General features: G+C 38.8%; 2 protein-coding genes across 4 annotated transcripts; one reads left to right on the top strand and one right to left on the bottom strand.

Moving 5' to 3' along the window:
* Nucleotides 1–2,234: 2,234 nt before the first annotated feature.
* Nucleotides 2,235–7,748, bottom strand: LOC108267843 (lipoamide acyltransferase component of branched-chain alpha-keto acid dehydrogenase complex, mitochondrial). 2 transcript variants are annotated; one of them, XM_053681395.1, is made up of 11 exons: nucleotides 7,563–7,748; nucleotides 6,245–6,368; nucleotides 6,005–6,080; nucleotides 5,539–5,720; nucleotides 5,277–5,401; nucleotides 4,872–5,085; nucleotides 4,503–4,669; nucleotides 4,276–4,353; nucleotides 4,017–4,179; nucleotides 2,744–2,815; nucleotides 2,235–2,565 (listed from the first exon to the last, which is right to left on the bottom strand). In XM_053681395.1, exons 1-11 carry the CDS (start codon nucleotides 7,611–7,613, stop codon nucleotides 2,537–2,539), a joined length of 1,281 nt encoding a protein of 426 aa, XP_053537370.1. In that variant the 5' UTR covers nucleotides 7,614–7,748; the 3' UTR covers nucleotides 2,235–2,536. The 2 variants fall into 2 exon arrangements, with proteins under 2 accessions (XP_053537370.1, XP_017327785.1); XM_017472296.3 differs by having other exon boundaries at nucleotides 3,988–4,179; nucleotides 7,563–7,737.
* Nucleotides 7,749–10,780: 3,032 nt separating this feature from the next.
* Nucleotides 10,781–22,699, top strand: cdc14aa (cell division cycle 14Aa). 2 transcript variants are annotated; one of them, XM_017472377.3, is made up of 15 exons: nucleotides 10,781–11,208; nucleotides 11,376–11,466; nucleotides 11,857–11,932; nucleotides 16,532–16,624; nucleotides 16,711–16,790; nucleotides 16,879–16,945; nucleotides 18,118–18,180; nucleotides 18,380–18,467; nucleotides 18,605–18,835; nucleotides 20,180–20,318; nucleotides 20,432–20,585; nucleotides 20,695–20,789; nucleotides 21,130–21,261; nucleotides 21,396–21,714; nucleotides 22,477–22,699. In XM_017472377.3, the coding sequence occupies exons 1-15, from the start codon at nucleotides 11,163–11,165 to the stop codon at nucleotides 22,504–22,506; spliced, it is 1,704 nt and encodes a 567-aa protein (XP_017327866.1). In that variant the 5' UTR covers nucleotides 10,781–11,162; the 3' UTR covers nucleotides 22,507–22,699. The 2 variants fall into 2 exon arrangements, with proteins under 2 accessions (XP_017327866.1, XP_017327867.1); XM_017472378.3 differs by lacking the exon at nucleotides 20,695–20,789 and having other exon boundaries at nucleotides 20,432–20,602.
* The last annotated feature ends 2,168 nt before the right edge of the window (nucleotides 22,700–24,867 follow it).

A 24,867-nucleotide genomic window follows, 5' to 3' on the forward strand; every position in this document is an offset into this window, starting at 1 on the left:
CATTTCCAAAGTATCCATAGTGTATGAATGAGTGTGCCCTGTGATGGATTGGCACTCATCCAGGGTGTACCCCACCTTGTGCCTGATGCTCCCTGGGATGGGCTCCAGGTTCCCCATGACCCTGAAGGATAAGTGGTATAGAAGCTGGATGGATGGACAGTAATCCCAGTTGTACTACATCGTCTGCTCTCCTATAGACAGTACAATAGACAACGCGCTTGTTAACAGCATGCTTTCACAGTGCATCAGTGCCACTCCGCCTCTGTCAGTGATTTCAGATGAACTAACAGTCTGTGTTTCTGACAGAAGCTCATTGTGAGGATGAAGAGGACTCGGGAGAGGAGACACGCAGCAGCACAGTGTCAGCCTTTAGCTTTAACCTGTAACAGCAGCTTTACAGTCTCAACACACACACACACACACACGCACACACACACACACCTTCGTCCACTTCCCCTCACCAGTCCAAAGGACGGGTTAATTACCACACACAAGTGTTCATCAAACGCTATCTTGAAGTGATTAACTCTTTAATGTTGATGAGACTGACTTGGGAGATTTGTAGATGGGTAACTTAGAAAGCTAGGTAATTAGCATAAAATAACAACTGTACATCATTTCTTATCATTTATTTATTAGCATAAAATGATGATGGCTTGCTAGTTATCTAGCTGGCTAATCTCTTGACCTAGCTACAGAGTAATATTAGCCTGCTAAGTAGCAAAATACCTAAGGGGTAATAAAGTGATCTAGCTACAACAATATTGCTTTTCCAAATTTGCAAGCTAGACAAAGTGCTAACTAATAATTAAAATGATCAAATGAAAACAATGTTTTAAAAAATAGCAACCTCGATAGTGTTTTTTTTTTATTTGCCTGTTAACCTTCTAACTAGTTAGCAAGCTGTTTAGTTAGTAGCCGTTTAGTTAGCAGGTGCTCTAGCAAATTAAAAAGCCGATTATTGACATTCGCATGCTAATTAATGAGAGAGCTGAGTGGTAATTAACTAGCTAAGACCGCTAGCTACATTGATAGCTAGCAAATTATCATTGTAGCTAGCTACAGAACGATACTAGCTTGCTAGTTATTCAGGTAACTGAGTGGTAACTACCTAGCTAGGTGATCTAGATACAGCGATGGTGTATTTGATTTTAATTAGTAATATGATAGCTAGTTAGCAAGCACTCTAGCAAATTAAAAAGCCAATCTCATTATATTTATCTAAATATTGATATTAGCCTGGTAGTTACCAGGACAACTGAGTAGCCTAGCTTAGATGATATTGCTAACTAGCTACTGAAATTAGTTATTAAAGTGATCAATCAAAATTAAAAATAACTTTTAATAATATATTTTAAAATGTAGCTACATCGATAGTGGCTTTTTAATTTACTTGCCACTAGAGGTGCTCTAGTTTATTAAAAAGCCTATTATTTACATTTGCATGCTAATTAGTAAGCTAATGGGGTGGTAATTAACTAGCTAATAGCGCTAGCTACATTGATGGCTAGATAATGATCATGGTAGCTAGCAACAGAATTATATTCGCTTGCTAGTTATTCAGATAACTGAGTGGTAACTACCTGGCTAAGTGATCTAGATGGTGTTTATTATTATTATTATTATTATTATTATTATTATTAATTTATTTATTTATTTATTAATTTGCTAGCTAGTTAGGAAGCACTCTAGCAAATTAAAAGCCCATCTAATTGTAGTTTGCTAAACATTGATATTAGCTTGGTAGTATAACTGAGTGATTATTAACCGAGTAGCCTAGCTACAATAACATTGACTTAATTTACTAGCTAGCCTGTGAACTAGTTATAAAGTCATCTGCTTACCAGGCTAAAAGGCAATATTATTAATAATACTAGCTTATTTAATTAGCATGGCAATATGACTCTAGGTAGTACAAAGAAAACAGACTGTAAAGAACGACACTGGCTTATTATCTAGCTTGATAATATATTGAGCTAGCTATAGAGTGATGTTAGTTTACTAATTAGAAAGAAAACCGAGAATGGCCACAATGCAATGCGTTATGGGTAAATTATTCTCGTATTATCCTCCATTATATTAGTCCACTGACCATCTAATCATTGCCTTAAGAAGTTCTTGATCACCTAAAAGAGGTGTGTTAGATTCTGGTTGGAGATAAAACCTGCAGGAAGGTAGATCTCAAGGAAGAGGGTTGGTGACCACTTGAGTAGCGAATCAGAAATCAAATCAAATTTATCTATGAGACACGACAACTGTGATTTTATTGAAATGTGCACACACAGCTGAGTTCAGTCAAAAGAAAAGTTAACGATCAAGGTTTTGTGAATATCTGCGAGAAGGCACAGTGTAGTGATGAATCGCTAGTTTGTATGGATTCTACAGAGTGAATGTCTCTCATTTGAGGTCTAGCAGCATGGAGGTGGGTCGTTCCAGGTACGAGCGCCACAGGTTGGAGAAGCGGGACATGCTGGCCCCGTCGATGACGCGGTGATCGGCCGACCAGCTCACGCTCATCACGTGGGCTTTGACCAGCTCACCGCCGGCGTTGAACCTCGGCAGGATCTACATGAGAGGACATGATGGAGGAGTGAAGTGGAAATGGGGAAAAAGAAGAAATGGCCAAATGAGGGAAGAGGGGGGGGAAAGGATAAAATATAAAGAAAGGCAGAGGAGAAAGAGGAACATTATCAATCACGTTTTAATTCTTTTTATTAAAACTTGCTGAAACACGGACGCTCACCTGGATCTTTCCCAAAGCTCCTATGGCCACCTCCGGAGGCAGGATCACCGGCTTGGCGTAGGTCCCTCCGATCTGAAAACATCACAAATATAATAAAACCATGGACACCAGATCGATCAGTCCTCAACATCTTGTCATCACTCGTCCTGCGTTTAAGACGAGACCCTGTACTTCAGGTGAAAGGTAACTTGACCCCTTTATAATCTATATAAATAAAGATATTATAGATTACTAGGACACAGCGAGTCTCATACTATGACTTGGTATCAGAGCATTTTCCACAAGTACAAAATAAAAGATTGTGGTATCGAATACATTCCTTCTTCTATATTAAATCTTTTTGATCACATAATTGAGTTTCTCAGGCCACAGATGATCTGATGCACCGTGAGATTACAATCTCCGTCACGACTGATCCTTTCCTCATGGCTGAATCAGGCAGTGCTGACTCAGCTCTCTCAAGGTCATCTAAACCCAGCATGCTTCTTATCACAAAGGCTCCCTGGCCAGCTGAGCTCAACGTGGCAGCTGAACACAGTCTGATTTCCCTTTTGGCAATCAAGAATGATCCAGACTGTTGGCTGAGATTAATCAATGCAGATATTGTGCGTGCATTCTAAAGCAAATAAGACCAGATCACTGTGAGGTACATTGGACTTGTTAGACTACAAAAACGCGACTTGTTTTCAGGATGTAGCGCCATCTTTTGGCCAGTCATTGATTTACTTGATTAAAAGGCCAAATTAGTTGGGTACTAATCAAGGAAGATGATTTAAACTTTGTTTATAAAATAGCAATAATGTTAAGTCTTCTTTTTTTTTAAAAAAAATTCTTCAATTAAAGTGTTGATTTATCATATTTTCAGTGTGATTTTTTGCTAATTAACAAGATTTTAAGAACATTTTTCCGAGTCCCAATAATTCTGAAGACAACTTTAAATTGTGTTCAGAAGGTGCCTTAAAACATGCAATTTTTAAAAAATGTTATGTTACTTTTTAAAGAGGCAAAAACAATACTTATTATTAATATTATTAGTTTTAAAGGCGATATTTATTTAGGCTGTAAGGTTCTCGCATGGTAAATTCATCTATTCAGGATTCGATTTATCGTAATTACCGCCTTGATTTTTAATAATGTTTCAATTTCCAAGATCGCAATCTCATTTGCTTCTCTAATCAAATCAGGAGCTTTTCCCTATCCCCAGGGCCATTGAAACTCCTCTGTTAGAGTGTTTGTAAGCTCACTGAGCCAATGTTGGAGAGAGTGAACGTGCCCCCCGTCAGGTCGGCCGTGCCCAGCTGCCCGCCTGAGCCTAGCGTCTGCAGTCGGTTCAGCTCAGCTGCGATTTCAAACACGCTCAGAGCCTGCACGCCTTTCACGTTGGGCACCAGCAGACCCTGCGGAGTGTCCATGGCCAGCCCGATGTTATGGGACGCCTGCAAACAAGAACAGAAAATCGGAATGGAGTTTATTCAAAGATATTGTATTTTTGTGGAAGGAGACTCAGGACTTATGGAGTTATCTGAGCTCACCTTGTACGTGATGTTCTGACAGCCTTCATCGACTGAGGCGTTGAGGATGGGGAACTGCAGCAGGCTGAGAGAAGCAGCCTAAAAACAGCAAAGTGTAATTAGTTTGCATGAAGGAATCTCAAAATCTCTCCGCTGACTGGCTAGCTGAATCAGACGTGTCCCCATGGATACAGGATACATTTGAGGTTTTAGTCAGATACGGTATTTGGACATGCTCTCAGTCATACCTTAATGAAGAAGGGCATGTAGCTAAGTTTGACTCCCCGAGATTCAGCCAGACCTTTCATTTCTGAGCGTAATCGCACCAGCTCGGTGAGGTCCACCTCATCACAGTAACCGAAGTGAGGGATCTTCAAGGCGACAGTCATTATCTTCACCATGGCCTTCTGGAAGCCTGTGGACATAAATGCACAGGAGCTGTTATCGAAAGACTCGCCCTGAGTGCCAATACCATGGCTGAGTGCCTTAAACATATTGCTGAAGTCCGCATATGACTCAAAAATGCACATCAAAGGACATGATGAGGTGATGTCAATAAGGGGATTAGCCCACTATTTTGGTAAGTGAAGGGCCAAAAAAAGCTAAAAGCAGTTCACCATTGATTGGCTCCGTCCTGTCTTTCCCAGTAAAGACGGCGGGTGTAGGACTTGGGGCTGGTTTCTCGGCCTTGGTGGGAGCAGCTGGCGCCGATGGCACCTTCACATCGTCGTAAGGAAGGATAGCGCCTGTCTGCTTGGCCAAGAAGTTAAGGATGTCCTCCTTTAGGATACGGCTGTCCTTTCCTGTCCCCACCACCTCGCTCAGCTTAATCTGACAAATTACAAGCAAGTAAAAATTGAAGCAGCATGTTGAATAGCTTTTCGTTTTAATTGTTTCAAAGTCTTTGTGGTACAGACGATAGAGTGGCTGTCATGAACTGGCTCCTAACGTTGAACCATCTGTAATATGACATGCTTATACTCCTTCATCTACCTCCACCTATAAGTCAGTTTTATACCTACGTTGTTCTCCATGGCAAGACGTCGGATTGCGGGGGTAGCCAGAGTTTTATGTCCTTTAATCTCTTGGTGTGTGTGTTCATGAGATACCGCAGGTGTCTCAACAACATCCTCCACATGACCGCCATCTGGAGGATGCAGAAAGAAACGTCACCCACTGAGCAACAATGAGGCGAATCAACGTAATGTCACGTCACGATACATTCCTGGATTGACGTGAAACATTGCCATGATCACACATTTAATTACTGTCAGGACGGAGTACCTTGTGGCCCGTCTGTCTCGATGTCTACGAGAGGCGAGCCGACGAAGGCGATCGTGTCCACGTCGTAGTGAAGCTTCCGTATGATTCCGTCGTATCGGCTTGTTATAGTGACGGAGGCTTTGTCACTTTGCACCTCGCAGATGCTGTCGAACTGGGAAACCTTATCGCCCTCCTTCACATACCTTCATACAAAGGCAGCAATTGAAATCATCTGGTTTATGCAGTGGAACTGGAGTTCAATCATAACCTAACAGGAGCATAAACTGACAGCATGTTCTAGTTCATAGACTATTATCACTACAGTCACTCAAGTGATGCAAAGAGACATTTCTGAGAGATCTACAGAGACAGGAGCAAAACTGACAACAGGTAGGGTGAGTCATTGGAAAAATTATTGTGTATAATAGATTTAGGACTGTGATTATAATACATCAGGGTTGATGGTTTTAATCATCTAGGTACACACCATTCTTTGACCGTCACCTCCATGATACCCTCGCCGATGTCTGACAACTTGAACTGCAGAACTTGTCCAGAAGCCGCTAAAAGTACGAGATATAAAATGAGCCATATGCGAGCAACACCACGTGGTGAATCAGCCTTCTCTATGCAAATATCCCTTCTCAGTTGAACTTTTCTAGACTCCTTTACAGGAATAGAAAGCACCACTATATTTTTTTTTATATAATACAAGTCAAACTAGTACCACTGCTTTGTCTGAATCCTCTGCATTGGTATGAGCTGAAATCTGAAGTGTGATGGAGGACATGATCAGGTCCTGCTGTCCAGAGCCTGGGACACGGTCTGCAGCGGCGGGACGACAACTGGGGCTTCCACAGAGAGACAGGTAGAGAGATTGGGGGGTGGCATTATTATGTCTCATAATCAGTGCTTTAACTTTAGAATGTTAAAATGTCCATCTTTGCGCACCAATATGTAATGAACGCCAAAATGTGAGGTACATGTATGGGGGGGTTTGCTGAGAAAGGTGAAATGCGATACACACAGGGTATTGCTTTTAATTAAACATGCAGAAAATGTTACATACTGAGAAGCAACATTGCATACTTAGTTGCATTGCACTGCTTTTTTATTTTTTTACATTGAATTTGTCAGAAATGTTATTCTCCATTGTATGGCATTGCATTTTACTTTCATCAGTGCGTTGCACACCTGCCCAACTGAAATGCAATCACTGCTCTAGGGGGCGTGGCTTTTTACTGGCTGACTGTTTGGTCATTCCTACTTGGTGTCCAAATAATCTCACACTAACATTACAGCTCTCCAGATGACTAACAAAAATCTATTTAAAATAGATGGAAAGGAAAATTTGACTATTAGAATAAAAAAAAATCAGGTTAACTGTGGTTAAACCTGTAAGCAAACACTCAATTTAATAAGATGCTTTTTTCCCGCTGTGAGTTTTGTTTGTTTCTCACCTTCGTACGTACCGAATCCTTTACTGTATGGAATCGACTCTTTTTTTCGGAATTGACTCCCTGTCCTACAAATGATATTTTCTTAAAAGCAGCAACATACCATCCTTGTATGCATACAGAGAGTATAATCTACTCGTGTGCATGTATTAAATCGTTTTACTACACAGCGAAATCCGAAATAACTTATTTAATGAGCGAAGCCTCACAGAAAACGATTCTGAGTCGTTTATATGAACCGTTAACCCATGTTGCAACTGCAAACAAATATCATGTGGAAAGGGGCAGACGGGTCACCTGAATGTCCCAATGCACACGTTGTTTATTTATTTATTTTAAATAAAATTGCATTAGATATATTTTATTTTGACACACAACAACTCTGAGAACATGTCTGAGGATGCAGGTTAAAGATTTCCAAAATAAACCCAAAGTAAAGTTACACATCAACTCCTCGTCTACATTTTGAAGCAGAAGCAGAGTTCAATGTGTATCGAGTTGTGTACATGCAGTTATTTCGAATGACGTTTCGAGCAAAGTGTTAACGTGCAGAACATTTCTGCAAACACGCGTTGAGCTCATTTTTACCAGATGTCTCAGGATCCTGACGCAGCGCCGCATTGTCGTCACCGCCGCCATCTTAGATTTCCACTAAGACGTTTATACGAGCAAGAAGTCCTACTCGTGATTAGACACCCTTTTAAATCCATCTATTTAAATCATTTTGCAACAATGGTGAATGTATTTTTTAAGTATGAATGTGTCACTTTTTGTCAATCAACAAAACTAACGATTTATTTATTTTTTTAAAAAAGGAGTCGTTTACATGAAACCCGGAAAATATAAGTAAGTGAAGCATCTTGTAAGAATAGAAGTTCTGTGGTATGCTCGTCCTACGCTGACGACACGCCTACGCCTCCTCAGAACAGCCAATCAGATTGCTTAATATTTTTCTTGCGCTTCAAAAGGTGGAAGTGCCCAAATCGTTATTTTTCTTGTATAGTAAAAGCAAACTACACTAAACAGATGTGATAACAGAAATAATTATAATATAATATTTGATGTTATATATATAAAAAAAACTGTTATTAATATAAAAAACACTTATACGTATTTATGGTTTATATTTTATCGTCATGTGTATTGTGCCACCCTGTGGTCAAAAATAAAACAGGTTTGTTTTTGTCTTGTAGGAATCTTTGAGTACTTAAATGCACAACTCTTCTTACGCTATATATATCTATATCTATCTATCTATCTATCTATATATATATATATATATATATATATATATATATATATATATATATATATATATATATATATATATACACATATATATATATATATATATAAGCAAAAAATACAATCATAGTTGTAGTAGTAGTAATAATAATAATAAATCATGTATAACTAGAGTACACGTTTTAGAAATATTGGTCATAAAACCCTTTATTAACTGTCGGAAAGTAGAAATAAAAGGTTATTTGCTTTTTCTTTTCTTTTCTTTTTTATTTCACATAATGTACAAAAAGCTACTGTTTTGGACCAAAAAAGAAATACATAAATAAACATTTTGGAAACTGGATCTGATGTAAAAGCTACAAGGGGGTTGAATTAGAAATAAAGAAAGAAGTCATTATTTCTAAAACATTTTTGTTTTTACCAAAATCCCAAATTTTTATTTAATATTAGATATTAGAGGTATGAAACAGTGGTGAATAATGGTGATTAAATAATTTCCTATGTGTGTGTTTGTGCACATTTTTGGACAAAAACTGACTAATAATTAGAGGGACACAAAAAAGAAGATTAAATACCAATTCAGATCACACGATTACATGAACTGATTTCCTTATTTCAAAAACAAATAAACAAACAGATTACTACACATATTACACTAACCAGTCATATCAAGATGGCTGGTTTAAAACATCTAAAGGATCACAGGATCATATGAAGATCTAAAGGATCATCATACTCATAAATAAACACACCCTCTGAGTTTCTCATGTCCCCACACCATCCTAATAACCTCTCCTGTAACCTTATTAGAGACCTTGCCCTGCTATTAGACACCATTCTCTGTTTGGATCCTGATCTTTACACCATGTCATCGTCTCAAATGTTACTTTTTTTTTTTGCTGTCTCACAGCACCTGATCCGTAACACAGCGTCCCAGATGAAAGAGAATGTTTTCGTGCATGCTGTTGGCAGATACCATAAAGGAACAAAGAATAGGTTATGGACCTGATAAGTCCAAGAACAAGCCTTGAAACGCGTGACGTCCTCACGTATGAGAAGCATGTGTAACGGAACGCCGCATCAGGACAAGAGCTGGGTTTTTTTGGAAGTAACTCGAGTCTGTAACACGAGAGGCTCTTGCTCTTGTTCCATGGCATGTTCTCAGGTGAGCGCGTTCCTATAGTTGTATTTTTTTTGTTTTGTCTGTGGACAAATCTTGACATTTGCTCTACTTGGATAACTCAAGGTGATGATGAGCTTCCTGACAAATTCCATAGTTCTCAAACGAGAATGCTTTTTGGTGAGGAGTATCTGAGGAGGTGTTATTAAGAGTTTGGCCTCATCAGCATCTTATTTCTGACCTCAATGAAGGCATGTCCCGGTTGCCAGTCTGGGGGGGACACTGGCGGGTCAAACGGAGGCCTCCTGCCATGGTGCCCCCAACTGCCTGGATCACACACATCGCAGGTAAGTCTAGGATTTAAAAAATTTGGGGCTTGGGGTATAATCTTGGAGACACCCATCCAAGGATGCCACATCATTTCTTAAACAGTTGCAAGATTACACCATACATCCCACAGCTACCATCATAATTACATAAATTATAAGCAATCACTTTAAAAAATAATTTTCCCTTGCACACAATTAAAGACTCTAGAGGTTTTATGTTGAAGATGGAAATATCAGATGTTTCCGCTGATGTGTGTTTGTGGATTGTGAACGATTGTGAGTTAGCAAGAAAACAAGCACCAAAGCGCGTGACACCTGCCTCATTCCACCAGGGAGTGTTCCTCGCTTAGGATACTGTATGTTCCAAGGTCAGGGTTTTGTATGTTCAAAGTTCAGGGTACTGTATGTTCCTGACTTAGTGTACTGTATGGTCCAATCTCAGGGCACTATATGGTCAGGGTACTGTATGGTCCAATCTCAGGGTCCATCTAGAAACACAGCTAGTTAAAGTTAGCAAAGGGATGCTATCAGTGGTAGAATACTGTTGCCATGACATTGTTGATGAAGATGAGATCTTTCACTGTGAGCGAAGGTGATAATAATACTGTTTTTTTTTTTCTGTAAACAACCGGCTTAATAAGGTTTACAACTGGTGTACTTCATATTTTAGTGTAGTTCAATTGATTTGGTCACCTTACTGAAGTGGTTACTGAAGTGTATTATATAACCTAGGGGAAAAAACATGGCAGTGTCCTCAAAAGTAATATTACAAATTCATCATGGAAACATGTATGGCTTCAGCTAAATACTAAATCACCTGTTGCTGAACTGATATAAAGTGAAGAAATTGTGTAAAAAGTGAATAAATGATTGTATGTCTTTTAAAACTTAATTCCACAAATTCGACATAAAATCCATCAGCTATGTAAAAAAAATATCTAAAGAAGCTTTAGCTTAAATCTTCAGCCTTCATGTTCTACCTCAGTAATCCTGAAAATCCCCCCCCCCCCCCCCCCCCTTCATGACGTGACGCGCTGTGCCTCGAACGCTGATTGGTCAGAGGACGGTAAAAGACCATCCTTCCACGACAACGTTCTTTCTTGTGACCCAAGGGACAAGGAGCACGCGGTTGCCAAGCGACGGCGTTTTCGCATACTAACGCACTACGTAGTATTTGAAAATAGTGCGGTCGCCTACAGATATGGCGTACTACTTAGTGCTGTAGTATGTAGCTTTCAGCGACGGCCTTTTAAAGTAAAGGGAAGTTTCATACGTCGCGTGGACGTGAAAAAAAAACTTTGTTAGGAAATAATAAGACTTTCATTTCGTTTTGGAATTTAAACACTTTTTCAGGTGAAATGTACATTTTTGGACTGGACATGGGACTGCTCTTGAGGGACGCGGAAACCCAAGCTTTACACTTGGAACAATAATTTCATTCAGATATAATTCTAGACTTTTCACTATTTGTATATATCCAAGATATTGAATGCAATGGCGTATGAAAACGGCTTTTTCGGAGCTACTGAGTTGATCAAAGGTATTTTGTTCATATAATATTAAAAAACAAACAAATTATTATTTAGTATTTGTTTGAGCGGTAAAAAAAAAAAAAAAAAAAAAAGTGACGCCGCGTGTATCAATCACGTATATGCGATTAGGGGTCCAAGCACTTAATGCTGGTTGTTTGTTTTTGTTTGTTTGCAGATCGCTTATACTTTGCAACCCTGCGAGGAAAACCGAAAAGTACAGCGAACGCGCACTACTTCTGCACGGACGACGAGTTTGTCTATGAAAAGTGAGTAACTGGCACGCAGTGTTGAGTTGAATTAACATGTACTGACAATTTAGAGCTGAAAGTTAACAGTCAGGATGTTGTGCTTCCGTACATACTCCTCCTATGGTCATGTTTCCCAGTGACGCATTGAAAAGAAAGCGTATGATTCCTCTTGCACCACAGCAATTTTGCCAGTAACATTGTAGTTTTTATCCATTTAGAGTTACATTTATGCAATGTTGTGGAACACTTCGGAAACAAGTTCTTGTTATCACTTTCTCTAGGTGTGTGTGTGTGTGTGTGTGTATATATATATATATATATATATATATATATATATATATATATATATATATATATATGTATGTATGTATGTGTTATGTGCCTGATGATTTTGTTTGTTTGTTTCAGCTTCTACGCAGACTTCGGGCCTCTCAACCTGGCCATGCTGTATCGATACTGCTGTAAACTGAATAAAAAGCTCAAGGTGAGGCGACAAGCTACAGCAGAAAGTCGTAGATCGTCAGTTCGTGACTAGACGCTCGAGAGTTAAAATCCAAAGTCGGACAAAGAGCCGCTGTTTATCCATTTTAAACATGGTCTTGACCCTTCCATTGCTTGGCTTTTTGCTTGACTTGAATTCTTCCTCGCTTGTAAGGCACTTTGGACAAAACCGTCTTACCAGAGAATACATTTAAATGCTCAGGATGCGAGACAGTGAGATCTCACTAATCTAATAATGTAATCATCGATTACAAGGATTGACTTCTCTGGACATTTCTATTTTAGACATTATGTCATTGCTGACGCAGATTGATCAGTGTCAGGGCAAATAGCTGTTATGGAGAAATTCTTACCCTGCACGAAAGTATTTGCCTTTTACTAATTTCTTCTATTATTGCATATTTGTCACACTGAATGGTTTCAGATGGTCAAGCAATATTTGAAATTGAATAAAAAGAAATCTGAGTAAAGCCATTTAAAAAAATTATTTATCAACTTTTCTAAATTGTTTTTATTTAAGGAACGTTATTTACCACCCATGTGAAACAAGTAACCACAACCTTAAACAAAAAAACAAACAAAAAAACTTTTTTTTATACACTGTATCGTGCCACGAGTGAGCAGTTGTGCCATTAGTTTGGCTCTGTCTACTGAGTGTGTCTGTATAGATAGAGAACCTGTATACTGTGTCAAAATCTTACTCAATTAAAAGTATAAAATCTACAGAAGTCTTAAAAAAAAAGGTCTTGTTGATTAGATCATGTTTAATAACCCTTTTGGAATGGATGCTAAGACACATTAGCATGAAAAAAACAAACAAATAAAATGTACCTAGCCAGTAAATTTAACAAGCTAATTTACAAAACATAACTGGCTAGCTAGTTTACAAAACCTAGCTACCTTGCAAATTTTACAAAACAATTTATAAAACATACCTAGCTAATTTCAGGAACTAATTTACAAAATGTCATTATCTAGCTAATTTTACAATATCTAGCTACCTAACAAATTTTACAAAAAAAGTTTACAAAAGGTCACTATCTAGTTAATTTAACTAGTTAATTTACAAAACATAACTCCCTAGCTAGTTTACCAAACCTAGCTATCCTCTATCCTCTCCTAGATAATTTAAGGAACTAATTTACAAAATGTCACTATCTAGCTAATTTAACAAGCTAATTTACAAAATCTAGCTGCCTAGCAAATTTTTTTTTTAAGTGTACAAAAAGTCACTATCTAGCTAATTTAACTAGTTAATTTACAAAACACAACTCCCTAGCTAGTTTACCAAACCTAACTACCTAGCAAATTTTATTTTTAAAAAAATTACAAAACGTACCCAGCTAGCTAATTTTACAAACTAATTTACAGAATGTCACTATCTAGCTAATTAAACCAACAAATATCTCAAACTTAAAGATAAAACACTTATTTAGCTTTGATGGCAAATTTAAAGGTGGAGGAAAATGAGACCCCTAATCCTGAATGGATCGGTAATGACATCAAGACATCTTTTTAAGAAAAAAAATATTGTGGCATTTGAGATTTGTAATATGTACTTTGAGGTACAAATACTTTTGAATATGTACTTGATTGAGAGTACAAATATTCCAAAATAGTACTTAAGTACATTAACAAAATACAGTCACTCAAGTATTTTCCACTCCGTAGACATTTTATACTTATGTTATTACTTCTAATAGAATTTTTATGTGATAATATTATTCATATGTATCAAAAGAATTGTGATTTTACTTCTGTTGTTTCATGAAGTTGTATATGGGCAAAATGATATATTAAGGGAATCTTTGAAATTTTGTAACTTATACTTGAATAATTGCATTTTGTTACTGGAATATATGGAGTATTTGGACCTCAAAAGTGTCGTTCAGAATAACTTAAGAAATTAAGAATAAGAATAATCAGAAAAAATTTTAACGTATTTGACCCATTTGTATGTGTGCGTGTGTGTGTGAGAGACTGAGAAAGAGTTTGTTCATTTTTGTTTGTAAAACTCAACTGGCCTCTAAGTGCTCTCCTAAAAGTATAACACAAGGAATGTCCAAGTGCTTTAAACTTAGATTTGAACATCAGGCTAATGTTAATATGCATTTATTTAGATCCTTTCTTAATATTTTGCCAAGTGTAAGGGACTTATGTAAACAGCGACAGGGATACAACCGAAGATACATGCAAGGGGAAGTCAGTTAGGGCATATTAAAACAATATCGGCATGCATCCCTGTTCGCTCTAGAACCACTTCCAGGACTGTCCTGATGGACTCTTGTTCCCTCTGTGTACACCAAACATTAGTGCTGAATCGGAGAGAGGAGCAAGAGTTTTTGGCAGGCGCTAAAAGACATAAGTGGGCTTCTTACATCTGGAGCTGACACAAGATAAAGACTGGAGTCATGTACAGTCAGTTTAGGTCCGAGGTGAAGTTAAGAGAAACAGTGGCCAACGCATACGTTCTTGACCCACCAGCTGAAATAATTTAGCTCACAGGAACAATAAGCTAGTTAGGCAGAAGAGCATTAGTGCAGATTAGTAATATTACCCGACTCGCTGTCCTCTCCTAACAATGCCTCTGTATCATATCATGTTTGTGCCCTCGACAAAAAGTCTTTGGCAAACATTTCGGCTGTTCGTTGAGGTTTCAGCCTCACTTTATGCACTCTCAGAAATAAAGGTACCAACCAATCTGTACTTTTCCTTGTCTGCGGGGTCGTCCATCTTTTGTACCTTCCACTTTAAAAAGTGGTATGTACATCGATCAGCCATAACATTCAAACCACTGACAGGTGAAGTGAACAACACTGATTATCTCGTTACAAAGGGACCTGTCAAGGGGTTGGATATATTTATTAGGCAGCAAGTGAACAGTTAGTTCTCAAAGTTGACGTGTTGGAAGCTCAAAAAATGGGCAAGCATAAGGACTTTGACAAGGGCCAAATTTTGATGGCTAGACGACTGGATCAGAGCGTCTCCAAAACAGCAGGCCTTGTGGGGGAGTTTCCGGTATGAGGTGGTTAGTACCTACCAAAGTGGTCCAAGGAAGGACTTGTTTTGGTGGCACAATGGGGACTTACACAATATTAAGCAGGTTGTTGTATACTGTAACATAAAAAGGAATGTAAGGACCACTGCTGTACCACTAAAGCCTTCCTCAAAAAGAACCTTATCGAGACACGCCCGAGATGAAGAAAAGTACAATTTGGAATCATGTATTTCTGAGAGTGTGTTCCTGTTTTTAGATCTGAACTTTCCCCAAGATAATTTACCCAACTGGTTAAAATAGTGGCATTTTTACGACTATTTTACCAAAGCAACAAAACGAGACTGGTTCCAATAAAAGCACAAGACTCTTAAAGAAGCTACATGATTGTGTTTTGTATCGAGTGACCAAACAGTTGGACTGTTGAGCTGCAAATCACCAAGTCTTAGATTTTCTAGTCTCGTTTATATAATCATAAAGACTGTCCTGTGCTCCTCCCAGGACATTTATTATTTATTAGAACATCCTTTCAGCACACTTTATAGTCTTTGGTTTTTTAGCAGAGTAATAACTCCGGGGTTCCATTTTTGAGTCTCAGTGTCCTCTTGGGGAGCTTTTCCTTGTCGGCAAAATCTACATCTGGATCACAGTAAAGCTGCTTTGTGACAATGTCTATCGAATTACAACTCTTTAATACCGCTTTAGGTGCCGGAGTAAACATGTTGTCACTGTAGTTTCATTTCAGTAAAATCCTGACTGAAAATCACACCGACATGCAAAAAGCCTTGTCTCCAGCCGTGCCAAATTACAAGAACATGAGAGATAGTAACAAACAAAGAGAATGTAAAACCATTAAGTACTACATTTACAATCGCACGCAACCACGGCTGGTGATGAAATATTTAAACGGCCCAGTGTAATACGAGAATTTGTTTCCGAGCCAGTAGTCATTAGCTAAGTAACAGCTGTTTTTTATTTCGTGTTATGATTGTCCGAGTTGCTGCAAATCCTAGAAAGGATGAACCTTTTACATACAAACATCGTATTCATTTTAAAGCAGAAATTTAAGCAATTTCATTTGAAACAAATGTTACATGTCGATGTACAGTTAACATAGTTTAATCTGAACACTTTGGATACAACCGTTCATTATCAGAAGTCTGTTGCGTATAGAAGCTCCCTATTCATCATAATGAGTGACTCCTTCTGATTTTTAAAATGTGAAACGTGTTTTATTTTCTCTCATACCACAGCGCTGTTAAATTCTCAAACCTGATTGGTCAGAGGTTGTTGGTTTCATTTTCTATGACAGCAGCTCTGAGAGTGTTTGTTAGCATAACACATCCTTGACATAATTCAAGCCTAATAATAATTGTTGCTATTGTGACGCTTTCTCTGAGGAGATGTTTAGTTCGTATTTTCCGCCACGGGAAAGTCTTCATTCTGCAGTTTCTCTGTAACGTGACAAGTGGTATATAACATGTTGTATATTAGTAATTAAACACTTCACTATGTGTTGATATGGGGCAGTAATCATCTTGATGCAGTAAATCTGCATAACTGTGTGTATTCTGTGTGTCCTTCCAGTCTTTCACGCTTTCCAGGAAACGCATCATCCATTACACCAGCTACGACCAGCACAAGAGAGCCAACGCAGCCTTCCTGATCGGCGCCTATGCCGTGGGTCTTTTCTCCCTGCTAGTCTAAACATTCTACATACGATTTTACATTCCAGGATGACCCTATCGTTTTATCTTCCACTTCAGGTGATATACTTAAAAAGAACTCCAGAGGAAGTCTACCGAGCCCTCATATCTGGGACTAACGTGTCCTACCTGCCCTTTAGGTAAGACTCCAGTTTGAGATCACAAATTCAAGCACAAAAGTTCACTTCCTGTGTTGTCATTAGTACACGGTTGTTTTGTCTCCTTCAGAGATGCTGCCTTTGGGAACTGCACCTACAACCTGACCATCTTAGACTGTTTGCAAGGAATCCGTAAGGTTAGTGTGCAGCGGAGGCCATTTTATCATTCATTTTCCCATTATGTACTTTTAGAAGCTCCACAGCCTGAGCTCTAATCATAATCCTTTAGTCCAATTATCTGCCCTTCGAACACGATAACAGGAAGTGGGCTTGACACGAATCCAGGGCAGACGGTTTATGTAACCGTCTTCTACAAGGCACAGAAACAACCTCTGAGACAGGACACCGGTTGATGGATCTTTTCTTAGTATTTTTTTTACCTTTATGTACAGTACACAAATTTGACAAACTGTGCGTTGTTCAAGGTTAGGAAGATGATAATGACCGAATACTGTTTCTGCATGACGCTGCTTTCAAAATTATCAGCCCTGCACCAAGCACAACATTTTTAAAAATTGTGGACAGGCCTCTTCAGTTTACCCAGAGGTTCAAATCTAAGATGGTTATTGCAAAAACATTGAAATTATATCCTGCAATAGTGATGATTTGGAAATGTGTTTGTCATTGTGTTGTTGAAAAATCCATTTATGGCCAAGTCCTAACCACCTGGCAGAGGCAATCGTGTTTAACAGCCCCAAAGCATCTATGACCCTCTTTTTTTTTTTTTTTTTACAGTGGGTTTAGGGGCTTTTACTTCTTATACACTTTATACTAGATAAGAAAGTGATTTTTATTAACGTGTTAACAACAGAGTTCCTAGACACTGGAGCGAATGCATTAATTGGCGATTCAATCAAAGAATCAAGGAGTCAATCCATGAATCATTCGAAGAATAGGAATCAGATTATTTTAAAGATCTTCATTGTAAGAGAAAATATTTAAAAAGAAGTGTCTGTGAGGAGGATTTTTGTTGAATTTGTCACAAAAAAATGTAATGGAGGTATGAAATTATATATTATTTTATGCCATAATTTCCTCTTTTCTTGAAGCGTGCCAAAGATTTCTGATCTGTAGTAGGCTATGTGAGAAGTAGAAAAAACATGCAATAAGTACTTTAATATTGGACATAAATACCGGGCTTGTTAGTGGCCATTTCTGTCATTATAAAGGTCGTTTTGAAACGAAAGTTTGAAACAGTTCCAGGGACACGTGGTTGTTTTTATAATACTCGTGACGCATACACAGATTTGGTAAGAAATGGACAGTTATTAAACGTGAAGGTCATTAATTATTAACATCTTCCCTCAAGGCCCTGCAGCACGGGTTCTTCGACTTTGAGACGTTTGACATCGAGGAGTACGAGCACTATGAGGTGAGAATCCTCATTTGTACAGAGATGAGATGTACGAGAGATGAGCTTTTTCAAACTACTTGCACAAATGTCAAAGTGGCGCTAAACGTGCTTTGAGGAGGGCACTAACTGCCCTATTTCTGTTTATGTGTACAGACAAACTAATGAGTGTCTAGGGATACAACTGATCAAGGCTTGTTCTTCCTCTTTCTTTATTAAGCGTGTAGAAAATGGTGACTTTAACTGGATTGTGCCAGGGAAGCTGCTGGCCTTCAGTGGGCCTCATCCCAAGAGCAAAATCGAGAATGGTGAGTGAGGAATGTCAGGGTGTGTAATTTAATTACGTTACACAGCTTGATATAATCGATTCTGATTGGTAAATGAAGGCATTTGTAAGTTTATAATTTTTGCATGCTACACCAATGAAACTCATTACAATGCCCAGGATTCCCTCTCCACGCCCCAGAAGTGTACTTCCCCTACTTCCGCCAGCACGACGTCAGCGACGTGGTCCGGCTCAACAGGAAGATGTACGAGGGATGCCGCTTTACAGACGCCGGCTTTGCGCATCACGACCTGTTCTTCGTGGACGGTGGCACACCGAGTGACATCATCGTCCGCCGCTTCCTGCACATCTGCGAAACGGCGGAGGGTGCTGTTGCCGTCCATTGTAAAGGTGAGACAGTGTGATGAGAGAAGAACTTGTACCCTTAATAGGTGAAAGCGTACAGACTTTGATGGATGGATAGCCGAATCCAATCGTCCTCATATGCTTACTAAAACGTAGACAGGTGTAAAGATAAGCAGAGACAGTGACCGTACTGGATATGCATAGATAATGGATAGTGAATAACGTAAATTTAACATTTTTATGCTAGGAGTCTCCAGTGTTTGTTTTTTTGTAACAGTTTTTCCCCCATGGGAACGTCTTCAGAGCAGAGGGCTTTATATTCTGCTACGGTTTGTATCTTACTGACATCAAAAGAGAAAAATACAGCCAATACAACAGCCACTGGTGTACGAACAACCAGACGTGGAACAGGTTGGTCTAGGAAACCAACAGCAGTTGGTGACAGAAACGTTGTGAGCGCTGTGAAGAAAAACCCAAAAGCAACAGTCAGTGACATCACCAACAACCTCCACAGGGTAGGGGTGAAGGTATCACAATCCGCCGTTTGAAGAAGACTTCAAGGGCAGAGCGCATACCACAAGTTTTAAAGTTCTGGAACCAAAATTAACCTTTACCGAAGTGATGGAAAGGCCAAAGTATGGAGAAAGAAATGATGATATAAAATATACGAGCTCATCTGTGAAACATGGTGGAGGGAGTGTCATGGCTTGGGTTTGCATGGCTGCTTCTGGAACAGTCTCAGTAATCTTTACTAATGATGGAACTCATGACGGGAGCAGTATAAAATATTCAGAAGTTTACAGGAACATTCAGTCTGCCAATTTATGGGGAAAAGCATCCAAATTAATAATGAGGAACTTCATCCTGCAGCAAGACAATGATCCAGAACACATTTCCAACTCAATGAAGGACTTCATCAGGGGGAAAGTAGAAGGTTTTAGACTGGCCAAGACGATCACCAGATCTTAACATGACTGAGCAGAATTTCACCTCCTGAAGCGTTGGTTTTGGAGAGGACTGTAACTTGTTTTGCAGATGTTATGCAACATTTAACATTAACTACTATAAATTAATAAATGAACTCTTTGCATCGGACCATCACACCATCTTGTCGTCGATTATTTTCCTATAACTGCACACCCACCAATTTTTTAACTCCTTACTTCATTCTCAGATGCTTGAGAGCTTATTTTATTGATAGCTGCTGTGATGAAGTGATGAAAACTTCTCCAAATATAACAACAAAAAAGTCATTATTAGTTCCTAACTGACATTTTTTTATTTTAGTATTGTTTGTGAATATCTGATTTACTTATCTAGGAGATTTGTTGTCATGCTTATCATTGCTGTAATAAATGTTGTGCTTATTTTTTTATTTTGTGTGTGTAGCTGGCCTAGGCAGGACAGGCACCCTGATCGGCTGCTACCTCATGAAGCATTACTGCTTCACTGCTGCAGAGGCCATCGCCTGGATTCGCATCTGCAGGCCTGGCTCGGTCATCGGTCCCCAGCAGAATTTTCTGGAAGAGTGAGTGGGATAATCCAGAGAAATGGAAGGATTTATTCAATCAAAAGCAACGACAGGGTGGAAAGATCAAAATGGATAGAAATACAGTTGGTTCTCTTTCTGTCTCTGTATAGAAAACAGCACGGCATGTGGATGGATGGCGATTTGTACCGGTCCAAGCAGCCGAGGCTGAGGTATTACCCGGAGAGAGACCTGGCTCACTTCATCTCCAGCCTGGACGACGTTTCACTCTGCAGCACCAGCCTGAACGCTCTGAGCATGGACGAGGTGCTGCGTTTTAGAAGGTGTTTGAAACTTTTTTTTTTTAATTATTTGTTTAAAGCTGCAGTAATTTCGAACCTTTCTTTCTTTCTTCCTTCTTCTTCTTTTCTCACAGAATGATCTCGCGACTAATAATATGGGCGTAACTCAGGGAGACCGACTGCGAGCATTAAAGTGTAGACGTCTTCTCAGGTCTCCGTCCGTTCTCGGGTAGGACGCAAGCTAAATAATATCCCGTCTCCAGAATTATTGGCACCCTCGGCATAGACAGGTTATGAAAAGAAATCTCCAGCTAAAATATGCGAGAACTGTAATCCAAGTGAAACCTTTTTTTTTTTTTTTTTAAACACACGTTGTCACAATTATTGGCACCGCTGCAATTAGTACTACAATTTTTATTTTTTCTAGTTTTCCTTGACCAAGCCAACTTGTAGCAACTGTCACTCGTAGCAACCTTCCATACTCGACATGTGCCCATGTCACCATATCATTCATAGATATTGTTATAATGATATAATAACCAGTAACTTTGCTGTTTTTGTTATTTCAGTGGGTTACGTCCGATACCTGGAACCATTTCTCCCTCTAAGTCTTCCAAAGCTCCTCCTCCTCCTCCATTTTCTGGCGGCCCTGTAACTAGGAGACTGGCTCGAAGCCCGTCGACCGCTGGAAACATGAAGAGGTGCGCTCATGCAAAAACCCCATTCAAATCACATTCGAAATGCACATTTCACTCAGTAAATGTTCGGGGGGGGTTCGGTTAAAGGTCATGGACACGTTTAAATGCGTAAGTGTTTCTAACAATCCCTCTCGCAGCTTTAAACCCGGCTTGGTGCGCTCTCTCGGCAACCTTTACAGCCTGGACGACTTCATAGACGAGGACCGCAACGCGTCCACACCCTCCTACCCCTCCTCCCCTCCTCCTGCACTGTTCTCTCCATCTTCACTCCTGCCCTCGGGCCCTCCTCCACCCCGCTTCGGTTTCGGATACCCAGTCCGACAGGAAGTTAACAACAACCTTAACAACCCTCCTGCTCCTGCGCTCAGGCCTGCGATGAGAGGAGGCTTCAGGCCAAACCCCAGAGTTCCCGTTCCGGGTGTGCTCACAGGCCGCCATCTCAGTCGCTCTGTTCCTGTGAGTGGATTCTCCGACTTCTCTTCCAAACACGTTTCTTTTCCTTTTTATGTCTGGATCCTGACCTTTTTTGGTTCGTTTGTTAATTTCAGTTTACTCCTTTTGAACAAATCAGCATTTCTCCTACTTTCTTCTCATCCTCCAACTTTCGTCTTTCATCTTTCCTGATTTTTCTTGCTCCTGATTTTTGTTTTCTATTTCCTCCACACACTACAGCCCCATGCTTCTGCTAAGCAAATTCCAGCATTCATCATCTTCTACTTACACAAAATGTCAGTGTCTCTTTTCCTGTCAGTCTAAATCAGGGTCTACATCTAATTTTTTTTTTTTTTTTTTTTTGACATTCTAAGCTATATTTTTAAACCTGGAAACATGTTTTGCTCTTAGACCATGCCTGCAAATCTGCACTGCTGCATTTCTTCCTTTCCGTCTCGTTCTTGTCATAGACATTTCTTCCACACACTGTTCAACACTTTTAAACACTCCCATTTCTCCCCTGTCCAAATTAGGTAAGTCTTTTAGACAATACAGGTTTTGGGTTTTTTTTTCCCCTACAAGGTCCAAGATATTTCTTCCTTCTAGCTTTTATTCATTTATTCCTTTTTCCTGGTTATTCAATTAACTTTAACTGTTTTTGTGTGTGTCTTTTAAGAAATGTTCTCTCGGTCCTGATCTTTATCACTACAACAGTGCAATTCAACCTTACTCCAAATTACTCTGAATTAATGATTTGGTTGTATCTGGTTCTCTGTCTTTTCGCAGTCCTTTCAGTCCGAATACGTTAAATACTAACGCCACGGTGATGCGCTGACCCACCGGCCAGAGGGAAATCTCTTCAACGAGCTACCGAACGTCTCGTAGACGGACGACGAATAAATCACTGGTTCAATGGCTTTCGTTTCAAAACCTCATTTTCACTTTATATGCATTTCTTTTCATTTTCAGCTTGGAATACGTACAATATATTTGACCTTTTTCACTCTCACTCGAGTATTGTTTTTCCTGACTGAAGGCTCTTGAGTTTTACTGACACAGACCTCAGGGCAGAAAGAAATGCGTGGTCTGTTATGTGCGACTGTTTAGAGCTGCTATAACATACACTACCGGTCAAAAGTTTGGGGACACTCAACTGAAATGTGTCTCATGATCATAAAAACCTTTTGATCTGAAGGTGTATGATTTAAATGTTTGAAATCGGTGTTGTGTAGACAAAAAATTGAATCGTGCCAACGTATTCATTTCTTTCATTAAAAAGCTAACATTTTATTTCCATTTTTTTTTAATCAGGCGACGCGGCGTGAAATATTCCAAAAAGCATCTGATAAGAGTCCAGCATAGGTGGGAACTCCTTTACTACTGTTTAAAAAGCATCTCAGGGAAATTCCTCAAGAAATCGGTTGAGAAAATGCCAGGAATACATTTCTGGAAATTCTCTGCAAAAAGCGTGTCTACTTTGAAGATGCTAAAACATTCAATTATTTAGATTTACTTTGGATTTTTTTCTATCACAACATAATTCCCATAGTTCCATTTGTGTTACTCCAGAGTTTTAATGACTTTATTATTATTATAAAATGTGGGACAATAAAGAGCGAGTGTGTCTAAACTTTTGACCAGTAGTATACATTTGAACAGGAACGAGTTTCTAATTGTTGCGGATGTTCCCACAACATTAAACAGTTAAAAAGAGTGACGCGTCTTGCATTTTGCCGTCGTCGTCCTCAAACCGCTGTGGTATAAGAGGAATAAAACACTTCAGGATGTGCTGTTATTCCTTACTCAGAGTAGGTGTAGTGTATATACAGTGGTACATACAGTAAAAGTAAATTTGTAATAATAAACATTAATAATCGTAATCACACACACACACACACTTGTACGAAGGTACAGCACTGCGAAAAACTAGATTCTGTCATTTCTTTGGTTTTAGCCACAGAATTGATTGTTTGGGGGGTTGTTCTGCCCAAAAAATTAGGTTCAGGTTATATAAAACTCCAACGAGCTGTAAGATGTCAGGGTTTGTGTGTGTGCATGTGTGTATGACACTGGACTCTCACTCATTTTGTAAAGACATTCTGATTTGTACAACACATTTTTGTACAGATAGTTAACTCTTGTATTGATTACAGAAAGCGACTGGAATTAAACATGAACATGATTAACAAAGAAACTTGTCATCATACGAACATCATATCAGTGTGTAAGAACAGTGTTACTATGGTAACAATCAAAGTAGAGCTAGCAGTGTGTGCCATTTTTTTTAATTATTTTTTTTTATTATTGTTACTGATGTGATGTGCAGAGGAGTTATTTGTACCTGGGGGTAAACCTCCAAATGTATTGGCATAAGATCGGTTTAAGTAATTTGTAAGTAAATTCTTAGATGTAGATTACTAGATGTAAGTAGGTTTCTATTGTTTGTTTGTTTTCTTCCTGCAGGGAATACTGTTGATATCAGAGGTGAAAATGTGAAAAGAATGTCAAATATAATTAAAGAGCTTTGCAATAGACATGATCTTGTATTTTGTGCTTTCAGGTACAAATAACCCAAAGTGCATATTCATTAAGGTGAAAGGACATTTTGTTGTTGTGATTATTATTATTATTATTATCATCATCATCATCATCATCATCCTCCTGCACAATGTTTGCATGTTTTAATCAAGTCATGTACGTTTTTATACACAGGCAGGCCATCAGTAAATTGATTGACTCATTTCAACACAGTACGGAGTAATTCAACACCATGTAATAAATAAATATTATTGCATTTACTTTTACAATGCAAGCGCTCATTTAAAGGTGCAATTAGTATTTTTTTTTTAATCTGAATAATTCAAAGGACACGTGAATAATCAGTGACTCAACAATCATTTTCATTTGCTTTGCAGAATAAATTCATGTATAATATCCCTGCTGAAAAACAAACAGAAACCCTCATAGAATTTGTAATGGTTATAATGCAGTCTACTGGTGTTGATGGAAACTGTAATGGTCCGTGTCGGTCTCTACTGGTCATTTGTTCCCTTTCTTTTATTGGTGGCATGTTTACGTCAAGTGGATACCATTAAAGACTAATAATGGTAATGGTTTTAATAGTTAGCTGATGGTTTGTAATGCATTGTTTGCAGTGGAATCCATTAGAATTTCTGT

Source organism: Ictalurus punctatus, chromosome 7, assembly GCF_001660625.3.
Source record: "Ictalurus punctatus breed USDA103 chromosome 7, Coco_2.0, whole genome shotgun sequence".
NCBI lineage: Eukaryota > Metazoa > Chordata > Actinopteri > Siluriformes > Ictaluridae > Ictalurus > Ictalurus punctatus.